This window comes from Coloeus monedula (genome assembly GCF_965178545.1).
Source record: "Coloeus monedula genome assembly, chromosome: 14".
Taxonomy (NCBI): domain Eukaryota; kingdom Metazoa; phylum Chordata; class Aves; order Passeriformes; family Corvidae; genus Coloeus; species Coloeus monedula.
Window position 1 is genome coordinate 5,510,600 of NC_138794.1, and position 16,358 is coordinate 5,526,957.

Consider the following 16,358-nt stretch of genomic DNA (forward strand, 5'->3'; position numbering starts at 1 on the left):
AATAAATCAAGATGATGTGATTATAGGTTTAGAGTTTTGAGCCTAAGACTAAATATCTAAAGATAATCAAATTCACACACAGAGCCAATTCCAATACCAGCTAACTTAGTCTAGGGAAGCTCCGTGGAAAGGATACAAGTAATTTTCCTCAGTGGTTTAGGGAAGTATCTCAATTACATATTAAGTTATACTCAGCAGAGCCCAGGAAAGCCAGCCCAAAGCAGCTTTACCTCCAGCATCAGCAGTCCTATGATTTCAGACACCTTGCCCAAATGCAGGTCCCCTGACTCCACTAGTGGGACGCAGTGCTTGTAAACCTGGAGTCTCCTGAGAACACCACTTCTCTGGGAGCAGGGGGAGCCTTACAGCGAGCAAAGAGAGGGACAAAAGAATGGGAAAAAAAGTTATTCAAGTAACAACGTGTTGCTAAACGACAGGAAATCAGCAGGGATAAAATGTCACCTGGCAGCAACTTCCTATTTTACATCTGACAAAACAAATAAAAAAACCCCAGAGCACAGGAAATGAGATACTTGGATAAAGCGCTCAGCCACCCTGTTATCACATCCTGTGGTCCACTCAACCTGCTGCCGGAGATCAGGAAGTGTCCAAATTTTGAGAAGAACCAGGTTGGCAGTCAGTTCTCACCTGGCCAGCTCAGTGCTACTCCAAGGTACCTAAGGGCTCTCAAAAGCAAATCCCGCTTACCACGGGCTCATCACAGCTCTAGTCCAGCTTGCTATGTCCCCGCATGTACTTTTGGACGTCGTGCTTCCCCGTGACAGCGGGTTTTTTACGAAAAGTGACACTTCACTGTGCTGCTGCACCCACCGGCCCCAGGCAGCCCCCCGAGCGCAGCTCACACACCACCCACCTTTGAAGATCCCTCTCAGCAAAGCCGCCGTCTCCCTCCCCTTCAGGGCCTGCCTGGTCACCATGTCGCCCAGCTGCAAGAGAAGGGGACGCCGTCAGCCGCCCCCCGCCCGCGGAGCAGCCCCGGCGGCGCATCCCCGCTCCCCGCCCGGCCCGCGGGCACCGCGCACCTCGCCCTCCGCCAGGCTCTGCAGGGCCTCCTGCAGCCGCTCGGGGCCCTCCTGGGCCGCCAGCGACAGGATGCGCTCGGCCATGGGGCCGCGGGGCCGCCCGGGACCGCCGGGCCGCAGCTCCGTGCCCCCGAAATTCCCGCCCGGAAGCGCCCGCGCGTCACCCCGGGAACAGCTCCCGCCCCCGGTGCGCGCTTCCCGCCCCGCCGCGCCCGGGGCCGCGGGTTCGAGTCCCGCGCGGGGCGGGCAGCGTGGGGCGCAGCGCGGCGGGCGGTGTCACCGAGTCTCAGAATCCCAGCGTGGGTCCGGAGGGAAGGCACCGCAGCGGGTCATCTGGTCCGACCTCCCTGCTCAAGCAGGGTCGTCCTAGAGCACATGGCTGGCACAGGACTGCGGCCAGATGGTTCTGGAATATCGCCAGTGAGGGAGACTCCACGGCCTCTCTGGGCAGCCTGTTCGGTGCGTGGGCACTGCGCAGTGAAGAAGTTAATGGAGTGGGGTGAAGGCACGTGGGGTGCAGGCACGTGGGATGGGCAGCCGGGGGTACCGGGGCATTTGGCACAAAGTGCCCATTCAGGGCCACCCCGCATCAGCAGCGGGTGCCACCCACGTGGGCTTCGGATACATTCGAGTAAACCCCTTAATTCCGGGGGACACGAGGGCTGGCCTGGAGCGTACCAGGAGGTGTAGCCCGTCTTTAAGCAGCAGGATTTGGCCAAAGGATCAGGTGCCAGCACAGCGTGGGAGCTTTCGAAAGCCCCGTGCTCACGTGGAGTGGGAGTTGATGCTGCTGAGCGAGGGGAGCGGGTTTCACATGGGAGGAGGGGGATAGCCAGACCTGGAAGAGAGATGCACTTAGGGCTCTGTCACAATACATCAGGGTGGGGTCCCCCTTGGGGCTGCCACCCCTTTCCTTGAGACCCGTTCAGCCAGGACAAAACACTTGTTCTGTGATGCCAGGGGTTGTACATGTGTCTGCAAAACTATTGCAACTGTGATGACCATGCTGGCCAGGATGCCCAGGTGGCCCAGGGATCACAGGTTCTCTCTGCCACCCCAACAGAGCATTATTGGGTCTCTTTGGGAAAACCCCATGCTGATGATGTCCCCCTGTTATGCACTGTCTTGCGCTGAGCTGCAGACAAAGGTCCAACGAGCTGTAGGAGGGAGCTGAGCCTTGCAGCGGGGAATGGGGACGGGAGGGTTGGGGGTCTCCTCTCAAGAGCAGCGCACAGTGCCTCTGGCCACAGCAGCATTGCTCAGGGTTTTGGTACAGGTCCAGGTTTTCCCTCAGCAGCACCCCCTCCTTTCCTCTGGAGTCTCGTGCCTTCCTCCCTCCCTCACACTGGGATCTCAGCTCTGCTCGCAGGACAGCCCTGTGTGGAAACCAAATCCGTAAATCCCAGAGGCATTACAAAACATGCCTTGTGTAAGATCCTTCAGCCCTGCTCTGGTGCTTAGCCCGACCCTACCACCTCCCCAAAATCCCCATTGTGGTAAGAGCTTGGCCAAGCTCCTCTCTTGGGCTTGAGCACAGCTCCATCCTCACCACATCCTCACCCATCTCCCACAACCCTTGACCCAAAGAATTGAGGCTGCAAGGGCTCTCCTGCTCTATGTAGCTTCAGCATGCTGGGACGTCCCAGAAAACCCATTTTGCCATCCTGCAGCATCCACATGTGGACTCAGCTTGGTTCCCCTCACTTATGGGTCTATGGCATCACCATGGTGGTGGAATGGTTTCCAGTTTCCAGAGCTCCGAGCAGGTAATTGTCACTTGAGGGCATTGTAGGAATTTTGCCCGTGTCTTTTTTTCTATTTTAAAAGCTGAAAGGGGCCTCGTATGGATGCTGGTTTGGGAGGCCTCGTAGGGGAGGAGTTGGAGAGCCCCAGGACCATCCTCTGACACAGACCCATCCCCGCAGCTGGACCACATGGCCAAATTCACAGCAGGACCTTGCCAGGGTTTTTGGGCCAGAAGCTGGGGAAAAGACCTGTCCTGCTCACCCCGGGGAGCAGGCCAGGATGGCAGGCTGCCCACCACCTGCCTCTGCCCCTGCCCCGTGCTAATGAGCGAGTTACACAACAAGGAGCTTTTATACTTTGTTAATCGGGTCCGGCATCCAGCCCGCCTCTCCACGCACGCTCCAGCTGGTGGTGGAGCCCCAGCTCCCTCCTTCCCTCTCCTCAGCTGCCTTTTGTAATGTTTTAATGGGGTTTCTTGCCTAGGCTGTGCTGACTTAATTACAAAGCTGCAGTGAGTTGATGCCTTGTGACGGTCTAATCCCAACCCGGTGACTCTACAAAGCTTTCGCCCAGCTCCTTTGCTGCTCCACTCCGGCCTCGCCATCCCTGCATCCACCTCGGCTCCGTGCACTGACCTGCGGACGGCTCAGCTTTTCCTCTTCCTGGTGAGTATCCAGGACTTTTTCCAACTCAAAGAACTGCATTGAAGACTGTCATCCAGCCCTCGCTCAACCTGGCACCTCTGGAGCTTGAATTGGTTTTAGTGCCTGGAACAAGGGGACGCCTATCCCTTCCCCAGGAGGTGAAGAGGATGACCCTGGGAAATGGTTGAGCTGAAGCCAAGCATCCCTCACACAGCCTGAGCTCAGAGCTGGTGCTACAGCCAGGCAGGGAGGGGTAGATGCTGGAGGCAGGATGAAGGCAGCCCTCCTCCTCCTCCTCCTCATGGATGGGAACAAGGTGTTTCACCCAGACTGCGCTGGAAGGATGCTGAGAGGCTGATGGTCCAGCCTTGCAGTTGGTGGAGCAGTGAGACATGAGAGTTTGGGAAACACTTTGGAAATAATTATTTATTTTGGGAATATTATTTATTTTGGTAGTAGAAATAAAAGGATGATCTGGCTGCCTGGCCAAAACTGGATGCTCACCTGTGCCCATGTGAAGGTGGTCTGAGACAGAACACTGCTGGGTGAGCGCAGGCTGAGATGCCCCCAGCCCAAAGAGGAAAGGCAGAGTAAGAAAAATGTAAGAAGGCATCAGATGATAAATACACAGATTTTTAAGCTGCTTTTGCAAACATCCCTGGTGTTTTTCCAGGCTGCTCAGTTTCCTCAGGCAGGCAGAGATGCAGGCAGTAGGTGATGGAGCTGAGGATTGATTGGGGATGTCCTCTGGACATCCACTTCTGCCCCCACCTGAGCAAGATGGGCAGGGAATGGGGCATAGGGGGAGCCGTGGAGACTATTTGGATCCATGCTGATTCCTCCTTCCCTCTGCCAGTGTCCTGCTGCTGACGGAGGACAGAGGACAACATGTCTGCGGTTGTGAGTACTGTCCCCACGCTGCCCCATCCTCTGGGCTCTGAGCATCCCCTCCTTGCAGTGCTGGGATGGGCTGCACAGGGTGCACCTTAGTCCAGGCAGCACACAGTCCCTCCCTATCCCACCGCACCCCCTTGGGTGCATGTGTGGAGCCTCTCCCCTTCCCTGTATCTCCCAAGGAGACTTGAAGTGGGGCTGGGAGCTGGGGGGCTGTCTGGGAAGCCCCCACATCCTCTCCTCCCCCCCCCAGACGGGCACATTCCGGATCGTGTCGGAGGAGGAGCAGGCCCTGCGCTCCAAGCTGGAGCGCCTCACCACCAAGGATCATGGCCCCGTCTTCGGGAGGTGTGAGAAGATCCCCCCACACACCCTGCAGAAGGTGAGGTGGCTCTGGGGAATGGGGGGGCAGGTGCAGGCCGAGGTTCCTGCTCCTCAGGGGCTACAGGAGACCCTCGACTGGCTCTTGCCTTGGGGGGGATGCACTTACCAAAATGTCTCCAAGCTGGGGACCTGAGTGACCCTGCCCTCCCTATGCTGGGAAGCTGCAAAGAGCTTTACTGTCCTCCCCCAGTTTTTTGGGTGCCTACACGACCCCCGGGGTGTTTTTGAAGATGTGCATGGCATCACTGGGTCCCCTCTCTGCTCCCCCCAGGCAAAGGATGAGCTGAATGAGACGGAGGAGCAGAGGGAGGTGGCAGTGAAGGCGCTGCGGGAGCTGGTACAGGAGCGGGCGGGCGGCGAGGACGTTTGCCAGAAGGTGGCCGAGAAGGTGCAGGAGAAGGATGACTCCTTCTTGCTCCGCTTCATTCGTGCCCGCAAGTTCGATGTCCACAGGGCCTATGATCTGCTGAAAGGTGGGGAGGGGTCCTGGGCTGTGATGCTGGCTGAGGACGGGGGTACACATCCCCCAGCAGCTCCCAGTCCTGTGCTGGTGCCTCCTAGCCCAGACTGGGCTCTGTTGGCAGAGCAGGACCCTGACATGGGAAGGGGACGAAGAGAGGGGATAAATAGAGAAAGTCAGGGTTGAGGGGCTTGGAAAGAGTTGGGATGGGGAAGGAAATAAATGAGGGTGACACCAGGCATCCTGCAACACCAGGACAGTCCCATTCCTTGCAAATTTACCCAAACAAAATGGAAAAAACCCTCACATTTGGTGGTGGCAGGCTGTTTCATTTGTGCAGCAAACCCAGCTGGCTGGGGCTGCATCCCCTTGAGACCCCTGTACATGCCCTACACTCCCCTCTCTGTACCCCTGTAAAGGAGCCAGTTCTGCACCCTCCCGATGCTTCTGTGCATGGTGCCTGGGGGGCTCTGCACCCCTGGGGCACCTCTGGGTCTGGGGACAGCTCTCCCCACACTGAGAGTGACCCATAGGGATGGAGGGGGAGCAGAAGGGCAGCCTAGAGGGTGGCTGCTGTCTGGAACCTGCCTGGCTCCAGCTCTGCTCTTTGTGTCAGCTTAGGGGATAATGAGTTGTAATTATCAGTGCTGGCTCCCAGACGAGCTCTTTTGCTTGCCTGCATTTTCCCAGGATGAAATTCCTTATTTTGTGCCTGCAGGGTGCCAAGGGAGGGGAGATGGGGGTTGTCACCCAAACAAGGAGGAAGGGAAGAAGGGAAATGAGGGGGAAAATGACTTTATCTACTTGTTGAGGTGTTGGAGAGAAAGCAGGTGTGGGAAGCTCCTGGCAAGGGATGGGATAACACCAAGCATGCTGGGGCTGGTGTGTTGCTGAGCTGCTTCTTCCTCCTTTGCTGGAGGAGAGCTGACCCATGTGGGCCACAGGCAGAGCTTTCCACAGCTCTGGGGCTCAGCGCTGACATCTCACCATCACCAGCCCATCCCAGCTTCCCGAGGCCGGGCGAGCAGCCACTGTTTTCCCCATTTCTGCCTCTCTCCAGGCTACGTGAACTTCCGCCAGCAGTACCCCGAGCTCTTTGACAACCTGAGCCCCGAGGCCGTGCGCAGCACCATCGAGGCTGGCTACCCCGGCATCCTGGCCAGCAGGGACAAGTACGGACGGGTGGTGATGCTCTTCAACATCGAGAACTGGGATTACGAGGAGATCACCTTCGATGAGGTGAGCCCAACTCAGATGCTGCTCCCAGAGCAGAGTGGTCCTGCTTTTGGGCTCATCCCGCTCGGCATGTCTGAGCACAGCATCCTTACACACACACGTGGATCTGTGCAGCCATACAGGTGGAAGCAAATCTGTAGTCCTTTGAATTTGTCATTTGAGGGAGCCTGGGAGAGCATGGTCCACCCCAAAGGATGCGGTGCAAGGTGCAGGCCAAATTCGGGGTGTGTGTCCCCCAGCTGATGTAACATGGGCTGAAGAAAGGCACCACACCATTAAATCAAGGGCAGAGGAGGACACTGAGGCATAGGGCATGGAAAGGGCCTCTTGGCAAAGAGGTCTCCAGGCACGTAACTCACAGCTTCTCCCAGCTCCGTTTTCTGCTCAGCTCTGAATCTGGTCTCAGCGTATCACTGATGCAGATCTGATGCTCACGAGTTGAAAAGGGAATGTGGTGGTGGTTCAGCATCCCCCCTCCCTGCTCTGAAATCCAGGGACTGGCTGTGACAAGCAGAGTGGAGTCAAGCCTGGACAATACTCCAAAGGACTCTTCCTGGTACCCCCTAGGGCTTATGGGAGGTGAGACCTCATACAAGACCCTGCTGTCTCTCCTCTCCATTAGATCCTTCGTGCCTATTGTATTATCTTGGAGAAGCTGCTGGAAAATGAAGAGACCCAGATCAATGGGTTCTGCATCATCGAGAACTTCAAGGGCTTCACCATGCAGCAGGCGTCAGGCATCAAACCCTCTGAGCTCAAGAAGATGGTGGACATGCTGCAGGTGAGGTGACAAAGTCTGCACCCAGCAGTGGCAGAGGGGGCCCTGGGGGAGCAGGGAGCTCAGAGAAGGGAGGTGGCAGGGCTAGCAGGGTTTGGGATTGCCACCACACTGGAACAATGAGAAAGCGTCACAGAGAGGCTGTTCCCCATCATCCTCTCCCTGCCTTGCCAGCTAACTGGCTTAATCCTGTAAAATGGATCCCATTTTTCCACCTCATCTCCCTGCCATCTCAAATGCCTGACCAGAAGCAGTACTACCACTCCTTGCAGCATCCTAGGGCATGGCCTGGAGGTCTTTCCTCATGAGCCTCTCAGCCCAGCCCGGTCAAGGTTGGATGGAGACTCACAAGCACTCCAGGATTTCTGCCCTTGGACCAGAGGCTGGACCAGAGGCTGGACCAGAGGCTGGACCAGAGGCCAAAGACACTCTGCTCTTCCCAGGACAGTAGAGATGTGGTCCTTCTCTGGAGTGCGAGCAGTGAACTATCTGGGAGGTTCTTCAGCTCCCTAGTGCTCCTGAGGCTGGGATGGTTGATCCTCTCGGTCAGAACAGAAAGGGGCCATCAAATAGAGATGGGGCAAGGAAAGCCGTGGCAGTGCTGGGGTGTCCATTGCTGCCTGCTCAGATCTGGGGGGACAGCACCATCTGTAACCATCTGTCTGGGTTTGGGATCCTAGGACTCCTTCCCAGCACGGTTCAAGGCTGTCCACTTCATCCACCAGCCTTGGTACTTCACCACCACCTACAACGTGGTCAAACCGTTCCTGAAGAGCAAACTGCTGGAGAGGGTGAGTGTGGGAAAGGGATCTGCAGACAAAGGCATGTCCTTGGGTGAAACACAGCTGTTGGGAAGAGCTGCCCTGGTCCTCTGCTGAGGGTCACTCCCATCTCCCTCCAGGTCTTTGTGCACGGTGAGGAGCTGGAATCCTTCTACCAGGAGATCGACGCTGACATCTTGCCGGCAGACTTTGGTGGCAAGCTGCCCAAGTATGACGGCAAGGCAATCGCAGAGAAGCTCTTTGGGCCCCGCATCGAGTCCGAGGACACGGCTCTCTAAAGCGGGAGCCTGCTGCCCTCCCCTGTACCACAGCACCAGAGGTGGCCCTCTAACCCCAGCCACCTCCCTCCTGTAGCATTGGTTGAGTGACTGCTCGTGCTGAGGCGCTCCGGGCGCGCTGCTGCCTGTCCCTCCCGTCCCCACTCCAGGCAGTGGCTGTCCCTCCCAGGCACAGCGTCCTTCCCTCCGGAGCCAGTGGAGAAAGGAGGCCACCGGCCCTCTCCCACAGCATGTCCTGGAGCTGCGAGGGGAGGACAGGAGAGTGTCTGCTCTGGGAAGGGAGAAATAAAGTGTTTAACAGCAGAGCTCTGTGGTCCCTTGTGGTAAGGCACAGGGGCACAGGTTTTTGGGCACTGGCTGCGTTGCTGGTTCTAAGGAGGCCAGGAGTGCCAGAGTTTGCTAGGAGACCCCTGTCCCCTCATCATTGACTACACTTTGGCACAGGGGCCAAGGAACTGCCCATCTCCATCCTCCCTGCATTCCTGATCAAGCCCCACCCTTGCCTGAGCAAGGACCCCCAGTTCTTAGTTATCTGCTCTAACCAGGGAAGAGAAAACAGATGAAAACAAAAACCCAACCAGGGGCCCAGGTGGAGCTGTGTGCCTAATTCCTGCTCAGGCAGGCAGGGAGTAGAACAGAAACTGCAGTAGCCACTGAGACTAGGAGATGGATTTCAATCACAAAACAACTGAAAGGCAAGCAGAATGTACCCTCCTAAATCCTTCAAAGGCCTCAACACAGTTGTTTTCTCCTAGCACTGCACTGTGTAAGGGAGCTCAGTCGGGGAAGCCCCACCAAAAGTCACCATGGAGGGTAGAGGAGGGTACCTGCGCAGCAAACAAGCTAATTACTGACACTAATTACACCTTGCTAATGTGGAATCAGCAGGACGTGGATGGGGAGGAGGGAGGCAGAAGTAGCTGTCCCAGGCAAGGCAGTCTGTTCCAGTTCATGAACCACGCATCTCCTCCAAGAAGCCGATCGGACACCCATTCCCAGATCATCTCCTCCCTTGGCCAGCAGCAGGGCTCAGAGAGGAGCAAGTTCTCTGCCCAGGTTACCTTCTCCCTGAGCCTGGTCCCACAGTGTGTCCTGTCCCCCCTCCCAGCTCCGCACGGGCCCCTTTCATCAGCCAGATCAGCCCCCCACCCAAAGCTGGCTGAGGTGGAGGGTGATGACAAGAGCCACATTCATCAGGGCACTGGCTAAGGCTCAAACCAAACAGGACATCGGCTCTGAAGCCGCAGGGAGGATGGGGCCTGTCTGGGGTTAGATCTGTTTGCTCCAGCCTCAGCAGCTTGGCGAGTCCATGCATGGCAAGTCCCAAAGCCTAACGCTGTGCCAACCTTGTGCAAGAGTCCAGAGACAGAGGAACAGGCACCTCTCCACTTCCTTTGGCTCTTTCCTGCACCTGGAACCATCCCAAGGAAACCATGTGTGACAGCCCTGCAACCATCAGGCCAGTGCAAACACAACAGCACAGCTTGCCTGGGAGACAGAGCAACTGCAGCTTAGGAAACAGAAAAAGGGAAAAAAAACCCATCCACACAGACAGGAGTATCACACTGCTGCCTCTGGGATTTGGACTGGGACAGTCACAGCTCTTGGGAGGTGCCCATGGCTGCTCACCACTCCTGTGACAAATTGTCAGCTGGGAGCTTGTTTTGATGGAGAGACAGAGAACAGCACAGCAGAACTGGCAGCTGAGAGACTGACTAAGGCAGGAAGGAGTTTGGAAGTGGATCTAACAGCTGATTCACAACGGCCAATAAATTAGAAATGAAGCCTAGTGTCTCTCACAGAACACTGCCCATGACAGGGGAAGAGCAGTGATGGGGCTCTGGCCCAGCCCAGTCCAGCTGCCCAAGCAGGGCACCAGGCCCAGTTACCCTCCCACAACTCTCTCCCTCAGGCTGTAGATAAAAAACCCCCCCTTGGTGAGCTGCTAGGGGCAGGTGAGTAGTGCTTTTGTATGCCCTGGGCTCGAAGATGTCCCTTGTCCTGGCCAGAGATGTTGGTTTGTGTTTCTTCTGCCAGCAACTGAAAGATTAGGAAATCCACTTGCTCTCACATAAGGAAAAATAACAGATGTTCTATTCCACTGGCAAAAATAACTCTTTCAGTAGTTTCAGGGCAGGCATGTGCTTTTTTAAGTTGATGCTATGCCCATTCTTCACCAGAGTGGCATCAAAAACCTTTTCTTGGCCAGAAGACAAAAAGCAACTAGGAAAGGCTTGAGCACCACAAGTGCTTGTATCACTTTCCCCCCCAGCCAGCTCCCCAAGCTGGGCCTCAGGGAAGACTGAGAGCCTCTGCCAACACATGGAACTTCACACACAGGCACTAGCTGTAGCACTGACTTCAATAAGTCCTTTATTTTTAAATAAAGAAACCCCACTGAATCAAAGATAACAAAATTACATTTTGTTTTGCAATGACTTCCATTTTACACCACACAAGAACAAAAATTAAAGAAAAAAATCAAAGACAGTTTTATATATATTTATATATCATTTTAAAGGTAAACATCAGCAGATATAGAAAAATTGCATTGCTAGTTGCAAATCATCTCCCCTGCAGCTCTCAGCTCCAGAGAATCTGACTCAGAACATGGCAGCAGGGAGGGTGTCTCAGTATACAAGCTTCTTCAGGGCAGCATTTCGAGATAGTTACAGAACATAATTTTGCCAAATTGAAAATATTTTCATAGTCAACTGCTCACCAAGAACACTGGAAGTCACTCTGCCTGTTCTAACACAGCTGCATGAGAAAAACAAGGGCACAGGTCTCCTCTTCCCAAGCTCTTCACACACCTTTTTGGCTTGGAACTTCCAGAGGAAGAGGTTATGCTTTCTCAAGAAGAACATCTAGAGATCTGTCACTGGGAATTACAGTCAGGCTATCATGTAACATAAGAAGATATGCCCCCTTTGGAAGGTTGGTCACTTGGGCTAAGCAGTAGGATTTAGTTATATATCAAATACAAATGAGTTTTATTTGGCTTTTTTTTTTTATTTTAAAGACATTCCAGTTGGCAGGAACCGTGAGAAGGGTCAACATCCCAGTAGAACTATAGTGGAGATGCTAGAAGAAAGTTCTGTATCTCCTCTCTGGTCATGCAAGAACTCTGATTACACTGGAAGCTTGTCAGTCAGACCAAAGCAAAGGGGCTTTTCTGCCACCTTGTACAGATGTTCAGGATGACCCCAGAAACTCTTCCACCAAAGCACAGAAAGCTGGCAACCCCTTTGACTCACTGATGGCACTTGTGCCTAAGCTCCCCTAACAGCTGAGGAAGTCCAGGCCAGTGTCACTCCCACTCCCAGTGAGAAGGGGGTACAGTAACAGGGGACCCTCCCTCAGGCTGGTGCTGCTCTGAGGAATTCTAAGCTTAGAGAAGAATCATGAAGTCCTCACACCAAGGAAGGGCTGTTTGCTTTCCACCTAGAAGCCACAAAGGAAACACTGCTTTGAGTCACTGTGGCTCCAGCACCTTCCCAAATGAAGGAAGGAATATGGACATGAGGAATACGGACACATGGAGTGTGCCTCAAGCCAGAAACAAGATGCTCTTTACAACAAATAACTTCTACAGGCAGCACAAGGCTCAGGCCTTCTCTGGTCTCACAAAAAAAGGTTGAAGAATTTCAATAAGCTCCAGACAAACATAGTATTTCCAGAAAAACTTGGAAGCAATCCAGGTGACTAAACTGGCAATTAAGTCCCGAAGATGGTACTCTGCTCTTTCCTTTGAGATGTACCCACTTGAGCAATCTACCTCCAGCTATGCTGCTGGACTAATAGACACAAAACTTTGGATTGCAGGATAACAAGTCACACATTAGGCCAAAGCAAACCCTGCTTCTATGACTCAATTCCTACTGCTAGAGGAGCAGAGAGCTGAAAATGATCCACTGCTTATATACATTGTTATTTTAAGCCTTGAAATAGACTGTAGCCAGTTGTAGGCTGCCCACAAAGGTCCTTTAAGCCAGCACTCAGTTGTACAGTGTTCATCACTGGTGTGTCTCAGTGTCTGAAAATCAATTTACCAAAAAGCAAAGTCTCAAAAGCTCTGACAGAGCTGTTTACTGAAGTCTCTAGATATGCTGATGTCAAGGGAGGAGGAGGAAAATGGCAAGGCACCACGTGTCAAAGGGGCTGTGGTCTAGGAACTTGTGACAGACCCAGGACAGATGACACACAGGTAGCTTGGCTAAATTCAGTACTGGAGTTAATAGCTCCCAACATTTTTACTTAATGCCCCAGTCTTTGTAACCCATATCTTCATAATTAGGAACTGCAGAAAAACACTGAGGAAAAAGATTGCAGGAAGTTCAAGTGTTTGCCCTTTACAGTTGCAACTACAACTCTGCCAGACCCATCTGAAAACACTTTGATTTAAAAGCTAACAAAGGGACAAATAAAAATGCTGGCAGAGCTCTTGTAGTGGAAGGTGAAGTTCCTTGTGTTCAGTCAGAGCAAGCCTGAGCTGCTTATTACCATCTTCAGATATCTCCAGAGAAATGGCAAAGGAGATGGTTGGACCAGCCTAACCATCAAAGAGTAATAGTTCTGCATCTTGCTGACTGATTGAGAGGGTCCTCAGGGTTTATGTTCAAGTGCTGCTTACATTCAGGGATGGGGAAAGATGAGACTACCTGTGGAAGAGCTCTCCTGATGATTTTTCTAATCCCAGTTTGAAACTAAGCAGAGCACATGTCAGATTCACCATGCTGTAATCCTGAATGGCTCTATCAGACCACACTGCAGTGATCTCCAAGCACACACTTCAGCAGCCTCATGTGTCTCAACAAGAGATGAAAGACTTCCCCTCTAAGACTGAAAAATTCAGATTACAGTTAAGATTGGGGTGGCTGGGCAAATAAAGACCACCTGCCCACATCACAAGACTAGTACTGCCTTATTTTGGGAGATAAGAGTATTCAGATTAGGACTGACAAAGTCCCATGTGTCACTAGGTATCAGTTACCAATCATTGTCAGTAGCAAGATTTAACACATAATTGTAAGGTTTTAGATAACATGAACTGCAGCTTAATTCTCTCCTCTCCTAGTTCCCCAAGACCTCTTTATGTGCTTGCTGCAAGTCTGACAAGCCTTGCTTTGAAAGAAGCATCAAATATGTTGAGATGGAGAGAACAGTTTTGGTTTTTTTTAACACTGCTTCCACCTACAAGGGCTTAATAAGCTGAACCTCGAGCTCCAGAAACCTTGCACAAAAAAAGCCCCAACAAAAGTTGTCCTTCCCAAAGAAGCCAGAATCAGTCAAGTCACAAGTGATTTGAACAGTTTTAGATTCAAGTGCAAAAACAGGACAAGGAGCAAGACAGAGACTCTGTTACTTCTGTAGCTGAGAGTTTCAGAAAAGTCCACAGCATTGGCACTTCTGAAGTAGAAGGCTTGGGTTGTGGGGCAGGAAGAGTATTCCTCAGAAAGGCTCTCCAAGCGTAAAGAAAAATCTCTATTTGATTGGACAAAGCTACAGCTCCTGCTGCTTTGAGAACTGCCAGTTGCTCACCTCATTTTGGGGAGACTTAGACACCTAAATTTCTACTGTATCTATTTGATGTGTACAAGTGTTGTTTACACTCCACTTCTGCTGAAGTGAGAAGATATTTAAGTCATACGCAATGAATATTACATGAACACTACTTAAGCAAAAAACCTGAAATGTCTTTTATGATACACTTTAGTGATGCAGGATGAATAAGAGGATAACAACACAGAGACAAGATACCCATCAGCTAAGAATATCCTTGCTAACTGAAGCCCTAAAATAGTTCTTAAGGAACAGCCACAAGCACAGCCAAACCTTGCTGTAGCTTTACTTAGTTTTCATCTTCTCTTTGAAGAAAAAAAGAAGCCCAGATTCACTAACCAGGAGAATGTGCAGATATCCACATCATTGTGGATCACAGGCCAAGGTGTTTGGCCTAAGGCAAATGAAAGAAATTTCCTGATACGGCAATGCACCTTTGCTACAAAAGTTAATTATTGCTTTATTAAAATGAAACCCCACCTACTCAACCTACTGAAGTTCAGGGACAGAGCAGTCCAGAAGGCTTGTTCCCCTGGTTTGTTGTTACCAGACTGAAGTCTTGCAGCTTGTTTCACCCTTAAGCTATAAATTAAAGTGCCTGGAACACAGACCAAGGCTGAAGCAATAAAGTGCTGATGAGGGAAGTATGACAGGAAAAGAACTTCACTGACACTGTGATAAAGAAATCCTAAGGATGAATTAATGACACTACAATATTGACAGAACAAACAGTAAAGAAAAAAAAAAATTTTTTCTACAAGTTTCAGTCTCCAGATTGTCATGGGACAACTTTCCTTTAATAACCATCTTGGCACAGACCAAAACTGCCACTTGAGGGAAAAGCACAGGTGAGTAGCCAGCTTTCCTGCAAACAGCTTTCACACTTCACTTTGCACATTAAAACTAAAAAGGGATGTCTGGGTGTGGAAAAGAAATTCTAGTGAGAAAGAGCCCAGTGTCTTACTGGAGCCAGCAATCCTACAGCATTACACAGATCTGGAAGTAGTCAGCCATGCAAAGATGTCATTTCAGTTACACAGGGCTGGAGACATCCAGTTCCACATCAACTGTGAGTAAAGTCACATGTCTCAAACCCACTTGATGCTCTGAAAGCTAATGGGAAGAATTTTGGTATTATTTACCCTGACATAAGGGGAGTAAATCTAAATAGGTACACCCTACCCCCCACCAACTAATCCCTAAGAGAGCACAATAGCTCTTCACGAAGTATTCTTTCAAACAGATTGAGCTCACAGAAAAATCCTGCAGATTCTTAATCATGGGTTACCACTTGGAAGCCAGAGCCAGCTTTAAAAAGCCCCAGGTCAAACAAAGAATCCAGTACTGAAAAGATAACAGTATTTAAAAAGAGGCAAAGATGACAAGAAGGTGACTGATCAGGTCCTGGGAGTGAGAACATGTTTACATAGAAACATTAACTGGCATTACCAGGCTGCAGCTTTTCTCTACTTGGAGACCCAGCATAAAGCCACCCCAATCCACAGACAGCTCAAGCATGGAAAAGTTGAATATTTTTAAAGTGATTCACTTGTGCAAGTGCATTCCTAGGTACTAAAAGGCTTCCCTTGAGATGGTGCAAAGCTGACACTACACTTGCAGTCACGCATCTGTTTTTCCAAGCCACACTGTAGTGGCTTACAGACTGAACCACTCACTGGCTTGTGGCTTGGTACAGGGATTTTCCAGCACCCAGACAGAGAACAGAGCCACAGTTCTCATCATCTACACTTAAACAAATGCTGCAGATCAAGTTTTTGACCAGCAGGTAAAGAGACTTTGACATGTGAAACTTCTGCTATATTAAAGCAAGCAGTTTTAGCTCAGTAGCCCTGTAACAAGCTACAGTCAGCAAAACCCAATTCTTCAAGCAGAGCAGTAAATTACAAATCCACATGACTGGATATCCAAAGAGGCTCTGACCAGATGTTAACCTCTGCTTTAACCCCATTTTGGAAAAAAACATGGTGATCAAACACCAGCCAGAGGATATCAAGGAGAATGGAAACCTGAAGCAGCAGGTGAGGGAACAAGATGTTCCCAAAGGGGGAGATATACTGAAGTGATCCAGAGTCTTTGGGTCGATTACTCCTGGCCAGACACAGCCTGCTCTGTGTCTGAGCAGTGAGGCTTTGTCTTCTCCCACTGGCAGATGGCATTGGCATACTGTACCACGAGCTTATCCATCCAGGTAAGAGGTTCTGGGAATAGCACTGACCCCTCAAAAAATCCCAGGTGGCCTCCATGAAGGGGCAGCACATGCATGACATTCTCTCTTTTCTCTGTAAAAGAAAAACAGGCAGAAAGTTCCAGAAGGTTAACATCTTCAAGCTGAGAATGAAACCATCTTGAATTGCCAGGACAAGAAGACTGCCCAAGAGTTGCTGCTGGCTGGGCCCTTACAGCAATACCTGTATTGCTGTAAGAATGGTCATTCTTTAACAAATGAACACCTTTAACTCACATCCACTGGAACCAGGACTGTTTGCATCATGTCAAGCTGCACTAAGCTCTGACAGTGTATCAGCCATCT

At 51.5% G+C, this 16,358-nt stretch overlaps 3 protein-coding genes across 3 annotated transcripts in view; 1 reads left to right on the forward strand and 2 right to left on the reverse strand.

Moving 5' to 3' along the window:
• Window positions 1-1,168, reverse strand: part of FANCI (FA complementation group I) — a 23,556-nt gene extending 22,388 nt beyond the window's left edge. The window contains exons 1-3 of the mRNA XM_082290575.1: window positions 1,044-1,168; window positions 875-947; window positions 231-361 (exon numbers count right to left, since the gene is read on the reverse strand). Coding sequence (XP_082146701.1) covers window positions 231-361; window positions 875-947; window positions 1,044-1,127 — 288 coding nt within the window. The 5' untranslated portion in view covers window positions 1,128-1,168. The remainder of the gene's footprint in view (window positions 1-230; window positions 362-874; window positions 948-1,043) is intronic.
• Window positions 1,126-8,245, forward strand: RLBP1 (retinaldehyde binding protein 1; the record flags this gene model as incomplete). Its single annotated transcript, XM_082290620.1, has 7 exons — window positions 1,126-1,267; window positions 4,510-4,709; window positions 4,983-5,184; window positions 6,232-6,410; window positions 7,030-7,188; window positions 7,866-7,976; window positions 8,087-8,245. The coding sequence occupies 7 exons, from the start codon at window positions 1,126-1,128 to the stop codon at window positions 8,243-8,245; spliced, it is 1,152 nt and encodes a 383-aa protein (XP_082146746.1).
• Window positions 8,246-10,593: 2,348 nt separating this feature from the next.
• The window catches only part of ABHD2 (abhydrolase domain containing 2, acylglycerol lipase), a 38,850-nt gene continuing 33,085 nt past the window's right edge, over window positions 10,594-16,358 (reverse strand). The window contains exon 11 of the mRNA XM_082290612.1: window positions 10,594-16,107. Within this exon, the coding sequence (XP_082146738.1) occupies window positions 15,911-16,107 (197 nt within the window). The 3' untranslated portion in view covers window positions 10,594-15,910. The remainder of the gene's footprint in view (window positions 16,108-16,358) is intronic.